Source organism: Trichomycterus rosablanca, chromosome 8 (genome assembly GCF_030014385.1).
Source record: "Trichomycterus rosablanca isolate fTriRos1 chromosome 8, fTriRos1.hap1, whole genome shotgun sequence".
Taxonomy (NCBI): domain Eukaryota; kingdom Metazoa; phylum Chordata; class Actinopteri; order Siluriformes; family Trichomycteridae; genus Trichomycterus; species Trichomycterus rosablanca.
Genome location: NC_085995.1, coordinates 9649048 through 9660496, shown reverse-complemented (window position 1 = coordinate 9660496; position 11449 = coordinate 9649048). Strand labels below are relative to the sequence as shown.

The 11449-nt window shown below is 37.2% G+C and overlaps 1 protein-coding gene across 1 annotated transcript; it reads left to right on the top strand.

Moving 5' to 3' along the window:
- Positions 1-4392: 4392 nt before the first annotated feature.
- On the top strand, positions 4393-11246 carry chic1 (cysteine-rich hydrophobic domain 1). Its single transcript, XM_062999829.1, has 6 exons — positions 4393-4556; positions 6756-6810; positions 7694-7849; positions 8207-8263; positions 9090-9149; positions 9820-11246. Exons 1-6 carry the CDS (start codon positions 4414-4416, stop codon positions 9868-9870), a joined length of 522 nt encoding a protein of 173 aa, XP_062855899.1. The 5' UTR covers positions 4393-4413; the 3' UTR covers positions 9871-11246.
- The last annotated feature ends 203 nt before the right edge of the window (positions 11247-11449 follow it).

The window sequence follows — 11449 nt, the reverse complement described above, 5'->3', positions numbered from 1 at the left end:
ACTCGAACTTAGAGCATCCGACTGAAAACTGAGCACTCCGTCATGCACGCTGGAAAAAGGGAAAAAGACTATAAAGGGCGCACAAAGCGCGTATAAGCGCACATAAGCGCTGCGCATCAGCGTTCCCATGCAGGCGCGCCACTGTGGATCACAGCAAAAAAAGAATGAAGTTTTTTTTATTGCAATAAAATAATGGATGCTCTTCAAACTAGGTTTTAATAGAATAGTTTTTTAAAATTAAGATAAATCGTCTGGTCCAAAGAAGCTTAATATTTTAATGGGTTTGTTTGTGTTTGGTTAATTAAAATATAAATATAATTTTCTGTATGTGGTGCGTGATGCCTTTTTGTAAATAAACATACTCAGGAATAGAACTGCAGTGTTTCAACAAATTTGTGTTGACCCTTACCCTGGAGAATTTGTATTGTCAGTTTGAAAGTTTACTTGCATTGACAATTTTTATATACATCAGCACCTTTTCGTTACAGTGGTATAAATGCAGGCTTCGGATTTATGGGTAGAACGTTTGAATTAAACGTTCCAAGTGTAAATAAAATTTTTTTTAAATAAGAAATCATGTTATGTCTTTTTATTACAGCAACACAAACAAGCATGGATGGGATGATGTATTTGTAAAGATTTATTTGGGAGGATTTATGGCATTATTGTTTCATTAACAATAATTTGGTTTATTACAGCAACTAGCATCTTTAAACAATAATTATAATTACATTAATAATAAAAAGCATGTAGACTGTAAAATCAATATAAAAAAATTGTACCGGTTAATTGTCCCAGTTTAGCATAAACAATGACAGATTAAGGCCATCACAAAGGTTCATGGAGAAATTATATGCCTTAATGGTGTGCACATAAATACTCCAACAGGGCTCTATTGAAATCTTCTCGAAATGATAACCCATTAATAATAGCTGTTTTATAAACATAACGTTCTTTTAAATCTTTTTTTTTTTAAATAAATTACTCTTAATTGTATTTTAATGAATTTTTATTCTCCTATTTGTTCACAAGATAACATTTTGTCATTTTAACAATACAAATTATTTTGCTCTAGCAGTAAGTTGGAGTAAATAATATTGGTTCTGGATAAGTTCCATTTGCTGATACCCAATTAAAAGGAAAAGATAAGAAACACACTATTCTACTGAGAAATCCAATTAATAGTTCTATAAATAAATATATTTACATAATATTTGTCAATATATTAAAACAAATACACAAATATCACAGCAAAATGTATAAATACCACTGTAAATGACTGTATTTAAGTTAGCAACAAAAATGAACAGCCTTAAGTCAGAATAAGGTGACTCCAAAACTTGAATCCTGTTTCTTTTTGTGTGAACTTGCTTCTGTATTTCTGGTTTGTCAGGATTGTCCTGCTGAATCCCTGAACAGATAGATGACATTATATATATATATATTATTATTATTATTATTATTATTATTATTATATATATATATAATTTTTTTTTTTTACTAGAGATTAAGGGTGTCCAACGCATACTTTAAAACATATGATGCATTTGATTTTATTTAAATCCCTGTCCGTAAAGTATAACAGTTGGTTTGTCTGTTTACACCAAGGTTTGGGGATAGTAAAGGTGTTTTTTTCCCACATGTGAGGCACTGATGTTTCTCTTGGTAAGCATGGGTTTTCTCAATGCTACCCTCTCATAATTCCTTTTTATCTATTATTTTATATTTTTGGAGTCATGAACAGTAACCAAAGCTGAGACTAAGCATCTGCAGTTCTTTAGATGTTCTTTGCAAAGCCCTACAAAAATATTAGCAGGTCAGTCGCTCTCAATTAGATTTATTACTGTTTATGGTTTCTCTGTCTGGTGGAGTCCTACACATTGCTTTAAATTGCTTTGTAATTATGTTGACACTGATTTATTTCAACCACTTTATTTTTAGTGCTTACGGTAAGAAATTAAGGTGTTTGCTCGATTTTAGTGGCAAGATGAGTAGAATTTATTTTATTCCAAGAATCCTGATGCCTGGTTGTGTTTAATCAGGTACAGTGTCTTGATGTCAATTATTTTCACAAGGGTAGTATATAGGATTTTTTTAACTTTGCTTCTGAAATTCTACAAAATGTGTTGCATTTTCTATTCATATACCCTTGATCATAATCTCAATGGATAAGGTGGGATCACATGCGTAATTTTTTTTTATATGACAACTTGAAAGAGCTGGATTCTTATTATGCTCAGATTATGCAGTTCCTTGAAATTTCCACAAAGTATAATAAAAACAAATGTATTAAGATGAGGTTGTAGCTTTTTTTATTTGATTGCTGTTTACATTTGTACTTGAGATCTTTAAAAAGCTTCCCCACCTTCACCAGACTTGCTGCTCGTTTAAATGTTGCATTTAACAGTGTCTAAATATTTTTTGATGAGTTTTAAAAACACATATTTGTTCATTATTACAAACGCATAGACAATGTGTAGATAGTCATTAAATACTTCTCCACTGTATATAAAATCTATAACTTAAAATCTATAGCTTACAGTAAATATTGATTTGTATTCTTCGTACTTCTAGTGCAAGCTTTTAAATATACAGGAATAAACCACAGTACATAGCAGTTCAAAATGTACAAATTAAACGCTTGAAATTCTCAGACACATTCACTTCAAACGACTTTGTTTATTTTTGCAACAAAAATAATATCAAACAATATATCCGGTGTATAATGTTGTGACTAGAAGTATTTCAAGGAAAAATTGTTTCCCACCACTGAAAAATAAACATTAAATCCACAATATAAAACTTACAGAGCCCCTGAATGGACATGGTGTATAAAAAAAAGGAAAACAGTGGTGAGCACCAGTTACTGTAGTTGCTGTAGTTCTTTCCACTAAATAAACCCTTCGTTTTTAAAATGCGTTTTAAATATCCATTCAGATAGAGTATAACTGCAAGATGGTGCTAACCCGAGTGCAAGAAAGTGCTCGTCTGACCTGTTGCTTACCACATAGTATCTGGTGCGCACCACTTAGTACCCGGTGCTCACCACTTAGTATCCGGTGCGCACCACTTAGTATCCGGTGCGCACCACATAGTATCCGGTGCGCACCACTTAGTACCCGGCGCACACCACTTAGTACCCGGTGCACACCACTTAGTACCCGGCGCACACCACTTAGTACCCGGTGCGCACCACATAGTAACCGGTGTGCACCCCATAGTATCCTGTGTGCACCACATAGTAAGCGGTGCGCACCACATAGTATCCTGTGCGCACCACTTAGTATCCTGTGTGCACCACTTAGTATCCGGTGCGCACCACATAGTAAGCGGTGCGCACCACATAGTATCCTGTGCGCACCACTTAGTATCCTGTGTGCACCACTTAGTATCCGGTGCGCACCACATAGTAAGCGGTGCGCACCACATAGTATCCTGTGCGCACCACTTAGTATCCGGTGCGCAACACTTAGTATCCGGTGCGCATCACTTAGTATCCGGTGCGCACCACTTAGTATCCGGTGCGCAACACTTAGTATCCGGTGCGCAACACTTAGTATCCGGTGCGCACCACTTAGTATCCGGTGCGCACCACATAGTATCCGGCGCGCACCACTTAGTACCCGGCACGCACCACTTAGTACCTGGTGCGCACCACATAGTAAGCGGTGCGCACCACTTCGTATCCGGTGCGCACCCCATAGTATCCTGTGAGCACCACATAGTAAGCGGTGCGCACCACATAGTATCCGGTGCGCACCACATAGTAACCGGTGCGCACCCCATAGTAACCGGTGTGCACGCACCACTTAGTACCCGGTGCGCACCGCTTAGTACCCGGTGCTCACCTCTTAGTATCTGATGCTTACCACTTAGTATCTGGTGCGCACCACATAGTAACCGGTGCGCACCACATACTGATGCTCACCACTTAGTATCCGGTGCGCACCATATAGTAACTGGTGCTCACCACTTAGTATCTGGTGCGCACCACATAGTATCCGTTGCTCACCACTTATTACCAAATTTTTTTTATTTTTTTTTACTTAAAACATTTTTTTTTACTTAAAAAAATACACCATGTCCCTTCAGGGGCTCCGTAACACATTCTCCTCACAATACTTTTTTTTGCAATCAAAACAATATGAACAATATTATTCGTGTATAATGTTGTGACTAGAAGTATTTTATGAAAATGTTTCCCACTACTGGAAATTAAATATTTAATCCACAATATAAAACTTAATTTTATAAGTTACAATTTTTTAACTAAATTCTTACGTCACAATTTTAGTATCACCACTTTAGCACGAGCTCTGCGCGTGCGCGCGGTTTCCCGCCTTTGATGTTCGAAGGTTCGGCGCCGCCCGATCTGTTGCCTCGTGACGTCGCTCGAGCGCTGCCAGAAACGTCATGAGCGTCTTACTGCCCAACATGGCGGACTTTGATACCATTTATGAGTTAGACGAAGAAGACGAGCGAATAGTGAGTGAAGAGCAGCTCGCCAGATACTTTCCAGAACCTGTGCTCATGCGAGGGGCCGGACACATTACTGTGTAAGCGATACAACTCCGTAGCGCCGCCGCTATCCGCCGCTAATGTACTCCTGCCTCATGGTGGTAGCCTCATGCTAACGCTTAGTGTCTTTCTGTGTGAACGTGTGTGTATGTTGTGTGGTTGCTTGGTGGAAGAAACACACAGAGGCCAAGCCTTTCTCTCACCTCTGCCTTATTTACTGACTAAATTTTCGACTGATTAAACTACGTTTATTTGATTGTTTTCCTGTTAGACACATCTATCTGTTGTTAGCTTTTGCTAACTTGGCTCTGATACATTAACAACAAACAGCACTAGTATCCCTTTTATGAAGTAGTTATATTTCAACCATTTAAAATGGCTTAATATGCAAATAAAACCCTGGGTGTGTATAATCAAATAAGTCAAACATTTCTACTCACAGTTCACTTGTCCCTTATAATTAATGTTGGTTTTTTACACTTGATTCTTCTCATTCTTGCTAGATTTGCAAGAGCTGATTTGCTCATGTAGTGCACTACACAGAGTGGAGAAGCCATATGTAATCTTTCAGGAGTCTTTCGGGATTCAACCAAGGCCATAATCACAGTATACATTCAGATATGCTCAAAAGCAATCCCCAAAGTATACTTATGTAAAAATTATTTACATATGCCACTCACTAGCTTTGCATAATGTTCGGATCCGTCAGTGTTCTCATTAGTTGTTAATATGGCAGGAATGTTTTGGAGTGGTAGCAACCCCCAGGTAGATTTGGTCACCAATGTTTAATTCATGGCAGCCTTGGATTCAACCCATGTTTATGGTAGAATCTAGAACCATGGTTGCCAGTAGTTTAACAAAGCTCCAACTTTGCAGTACTCCAAAATATTCATTTTCAAATTTGTGTAACCCTGGGTGTGTATAATCAAATAAGTCAAGCAGTTCTACTCACAGTTCACTTGTTTATGATTTATGCTGGTTCTTTTGAGTGTACTACACAGAGTGGAGAAGCCATAGGTAATCTTTTAGGAATCTGTTGGGATTTCACCAAGGTCGTAATCACAATATATATTTAGATATGCTCAAAAGTCCCCCATTATACTGATGTAATAATTATAAACATATTCCACTTACTAGCTTTGCATAATGTCAGTCGGATCTGTCAGTGTTCATATTAGTTGTTGATATGGCAGCAATCCCCAGGTAGTCCGCAATGTTCAAGTCATGGCTGTGGCCTTGGATTCAGCCCATGGTTGCCAGTAGTTTTACATAGCTCCAGCTTTGCAGTACTCATTAATTAAATAACAACAGAGTGCAATATTAATAGTATTTTTTTCCCAAACTGCTTAGCATATTACATTATTTTGCAACCCACAGTTCGGTTAGTGCATTTGTCATGTATTTATGCTGCTACATTTGAATAAAAAGGTTTGCCCATACATTCATCCTTACATTATGCTTTATTAACCATTATTATTTAAACTTTACTGGATTAATTTTGTTGTTGTTAAACAAATAAGGCTAAAAAATGTGTTCAAACCATCAAATTTAATAAATGGTGGAACCACCTTTAGTTTAATGTTGCCTGCAGGTGCAATTAGACTTGCATGGCAATAAGGGGGAAGTTTAGAACATTCTTGTGTTTCTGCATATCAACTGGGTAAAAATCTGGATTTTTAACTTGCTTTTCCAAAACACTTGTTTTTTTTATTATTATTTATTGATTTTTTTACTATCCAAATTCTTTTAAGCTTCAGATGATGGGTTGATACCCTGACATACTGTTGTGCAGTACATTTTCCTCCAAACATAGTGTAAGCACAACACATTGTGCTTGTGGTGTAATATTTTGATAGACAACCACATTTGTAGGCTTTTTCAGCTTTATTTATGTCCTCCTACAGTTTTTTTGTAGTTCATTTAAACCTTTTTTAAAAGGGCAGGGCACAACCCACACCTCTAATCTACTCTAATTTATTGAGATATTTGACCTTTGGTAGTAAGCCCTAGACTGAACTGTGAACAGGTGAAGATTGTGGTTAACAATGTGTTATACTAATTTACAACAAGCACTTAAAATATGTAAAAAATCTATATTTTAAAACAAAAGTAGTTTGTCTGGAAATAATATCATGGTCACAGTTACTTATTATGTTGGTTTATAGTTTGTGCATAATGAAATGAACTTGTTTATTGTTTTGTAATTTTGAATTTATTTTTATTTTTTGTATTTACAGGTTTGGACTTAGTAACAAATTTGACACAGAGTTTCCCTCCGTCCTTACAGGAAAGGTAATTATCCACAAGTAATTTATGTCTTCTAGAGAATTCTGGAAAGCTTGGAAGCACAAAGCTGTTCATTTTCCTACCAATTTCCCGCAAGTCCTTTTAAATCCAAATGTGCTACATTTCAGTATGTGCGCCACAGTGCATCTAACGCAGGATGAATGTACCAATGTGGGCTTCTGTCAATGAGTAAACCGTGTAAGGGTCCGGCAGTCCGAGATCCCGGCGCTGGGATGAACGCAGCTCCAGGTGACAAAATAATGAAATAAAGACTGCGCCACGCACAAGAAAAGAAGGCTTCCTGGGTCGGATACGGAAACAAAAAAAAAGGTTTGAGGGGGAAGAGCAGGCTGAGGGAAGTGCAGGGCAATAAAATGTATCTCCAGTATTGTGACCCTGGGTGACATGTGATGGATGAGGTCAGGATTATGATGACTGAAGGGTACAGATCAGGCCTGCTGGGCTTTATTCCAACCTCTTTCACTGTTTGCAAAGGGACCTTTGCATCCTGTCATAAAAGATTACGACCCCGGTTTTATGGTGTACATACTCAGAAAGGAATGAGCAACCATTCATGTTGTTTGGACGGCACAGCCACAGGCCGTGGGCTTATCTTTTCTTTTTTGTCCTCCCTTTGCCTCGAAAGTCCTGCAGCATGGTTGGCAAGTTAAAAGCATGCAATTGTAAGATCTAATCTTTGACAATATAGACGGCAATTTTTGTATTTCAAATGTGTTATTTTTATTGGGAATTGGCATGTAGCAGAAGTAACATTAATTTTATTTTTACATGCAACTACTGGCTTTGGGCTTTACTTATTCATACCAGTTGGTGCTTTATTGTGACAGCGTGCTGCAAAATCTCATGTACCTTCTTTGACCCGTCACAGGTTGCTCCAGAAGAGTTTAAAACGAGTATTGGTCGGGTAAACGCTTGTCTGAAGAAGAACCTGCCAGTCAACATAAAATGGCTGCTATGTGGCTGCCTGTGCTGCTGTTGTACGGTGGGCTGTAGTTTGTGGCCAGTCATATGTCTCAACAAGAGGGTGAGTTTCACCTCTGAAGTTACCCACCCTTCTATAAATAAGCCATGTCTGTTATTTACTTTAGCACCCCCAGTTATATTACCTTTTATGTTGAAGCCAAATTAACAATGCATCTAATTAGCGGCAGTGTAAAATTGCCGTGTTAAACCAGGTAATCACTAAGGAAAGTTCAAGATTCCACACCAGGCTACTGACCATAACGTGTAGCTTATGAGCTGCTTAAGTAGGGGCCTCAGTCCATAATTGTCTCTGAAGTTTTAATGCGGGGTGTTTTATTGGTATTTGCTAAGTACCCGTTTGAAGCGCTTGATGGGATGATTATGGCACATTTAAAACCTCTGCTCTTCTGTTGCACAGACACGAAGATCCATTCAGAAACTGTTAGAATGGGAAAACAACCGATTATATCACAAGGTGAGAATTTTACATCAACACCATGTCACCTTAGTAAAATAAGTATTTTACATTATATATTGTGTTGCTATCACATAACTGGCTGTATATTTAAGTACATTAACTTGTTTCTTTATAAACTGTTATGTATTTGTATGTAAGATTACAATATTATATCAAATATTCTGTAACATTTATTTATGAGTCCATGTTTTAAATTAATAAGGGTTGGGGTGGGTCTGGCACCTGCCCAGAAACACTGGTCACCAATTTATAGCAGGGTGAAACAGACTCACCCATTTGCTCAATCATTTATAATTAGGGGCAATGTAGTGGTCACTTTATTTTCTGCATGCTTTTGGGAGGTGCTTATATGGACACAGGCAACATGCAGCATGTATTGACAGGACTTTCTGCACTAGGTTGCTGTACCAGCTGCACCATAACGTAATTTACCAAAAAAGGGAAGTTCAGTTGAATCATATAAAAATGAATCATCTACTAAAATCTCCTACTTGTACTGGAGAATTGTATGTGTAGCTACTGAACTGTATAGATGCTCTCCTCCTTCTCAGCTATTTCAGCAAGTGATTGATAGATCACAAAGGCTGAACAGACCAGAGGTGCAGAGGTCATCAGTAAACAGTTTTTTGTGTCTCGCGCCAGAGGCTGTCAGACACCGCAGTTAGTGATTTGAGGAAACTCCTTAGAGAACTCACTGTTGGTTGACCTTAGTGAACCCACTTATGGTGAAGTCTGTCTGCATGTCTGAAGATTTGGGTGGCCTGGGAAATCGTTTCGGTTCATTCCATGTTTCCTAACTTGAATGATTTGTATTTCTTATCAGCTGGGACTGCACTGGAAACTCAGCAGAAGAAAATGTGAGAGTAATAACATGATGGAATATGTAAGTTCATTCGGATATATTGATAAATGACATTTGAAAGGAGTAATTGAAGAAAAAAAAAAAGCTCTACGGTTTAGTGTTTATATTCTTAGAGTACAATATTCTGAGCTGACTTAGGTAAGAGGAAGCATGTGCTAGCCTTCCTTGTCCTGGATTGATAGCTGTTATTTGACAAAGAAAGATGCATTAATGGAAATTAGTAGTAACTAAGTTGTGAGAAAATAGGAAGAAAAAACAAATCAAGTTTTAGCAAGTATTAAAATGCTCAATTATTTAATATATAGACTTGTCATGGTATTAACGCCAAGGTGAACAAGGTAAACAAACCCTACATCAAGTTCTTATAAAGGTCAGAAATATCCAAATGGAATAAACATCAGTCTGTGTAGAATTATAATAACCAAAATAGCTTATAAAATATAATTTATAATACAATAATAGCTAATACAATAATAATTTATAGTGTTCTTATCCTGTACACATTAGTCAAAATTTCTAGACATAATTTGGTATCATTACTTAAATGATCCATTCCTGGAAAACCTATCCAATTCAAATAGTACTTAAGTGTAATTTGCATAAACAGATACACTTTCTGCATGAAAAATACAAATATCTATGCTCCTGACTAAACTGGCTTTTTAATATTTCACTTTTCTTTCCTCTGCAGGTGATCCTTATAGAATTCTTACCCAAGTATCCTATATTCCGACCGGACTAAGAGCACTGCTGAGGGATGCTGGTGAACGACTCTTACTCCTCTCCTTAGTGCCTTGTATATAAAGTTGGAATGAGGGTCTTCACACGTGTCTCCACACGACCTTTTTCCTCTCCCAGTACCTTGTACAGTAGAATTCGCAACACTGTCACTTTGGTTTAGAGCAGATTTTGCACAGTTCCTGATGTAGTAGAAACGCTCCTGTGTTGCACTCAGATGTTTTTGATATAGAGATTTGAAAAAAAACAAAAAAAACAAAGTGCATTCACCCCAAGCGCCATCTTCTTCTGGTCCTTCTCACCTTTCACAAACACACACCTAAAGGCACCTTTAGGTGGGTATTTACCTTATGTTAAAAGTGTCCATTTTTTATTTAAGGTTTACTTATGGGACACAAAAATGTGTCGATTTTATGTTATGGTCGAATAAAATTTCATTTGCTTTACAGCAGAATTTCTGAGGTATTAGTTGCTCTAAAGCAAAACGAGTTTATAGGGCTTGTCTGAAGTTAATTAAAAGTGGAAAGGTGCAGCTGAAATGTTTGTTAGCAGGGTGTTTTTCCAGCACTTTGCTGATATTACTCTAAAAAGCGCAAACATGTATAGCTTGGTATTTAATGTTTACATAATGTAATTTAAACAGTGATGAGGTTTGCGCCAATATATTGTAACATAGTTTGTTTATACTGCGTCTCTGTAACGTTCCAGTTTATATAAACCCGTTATCTAGTAAGCCATAAAATGTATCTATGTACAACATGCCAGTCGAGCAAGTGGCTGAAAATTGCACTTGAGCACATGAGTATGTCAGGATTTCAGTTGACTGTTCCCGAGATTTTTTTTTTACGTTCTGTTTACTAAAAAAGACAGTTGGTTTGTTTAAGATGATTTTGCCAATGAAGATCTGTCATTCATTTCAAAATAAATTGAAAGCCCAGTGAATTCTGTTTTCTCATGCTTTGTTAGGTTTCACAGCATTAGTGCTTAACCTTTTTTATCAAAAGAAGCTCCAGCATTAATTTATAGGAATAATAGACATGGCACTGCTGTGTGTAAAGGACCGCAGGTTGAGAATCTGCATACCTGTACCAAGTTGATGATTTGAGTTCATTGATGTTGTTTGACATTGTTCACTTTTTTTGTCGTTCCTACACCTTGTTGACATAATTATCCAGACCTGTAGTCAAGCCTGCTTTATTAGAGTGCCTCTTGAACTGAGCATAATAGTTACTGAGATGTTTAGAGACAGTAACAGTATACTTAATCTTGGAGAGCAAGAGAAGATACCTGCGAGGTTATTATGATGTCTTTTAGGATCCTACTACAAATACCTGTAAATGTTTCTCTAATTAAGTGAAAATAAATTCTTGATATGATTCATTCTTGTCATTTCACTTTGCACCCACTAGTGACTCATCTTCAAAGGGCAGTGGTAGCTCAACAGTTAAGATACTTGACTTGTAATCAAAAGGTTGCTGGTTCAAGTCTCAACATTGCCAGGTTAACACAGTTGAGACCCTGAGCAAGACCCTTAACCCTCAGTTGCTTAAATTGTATTCCATCATAATTATAAGTCGCTTTGG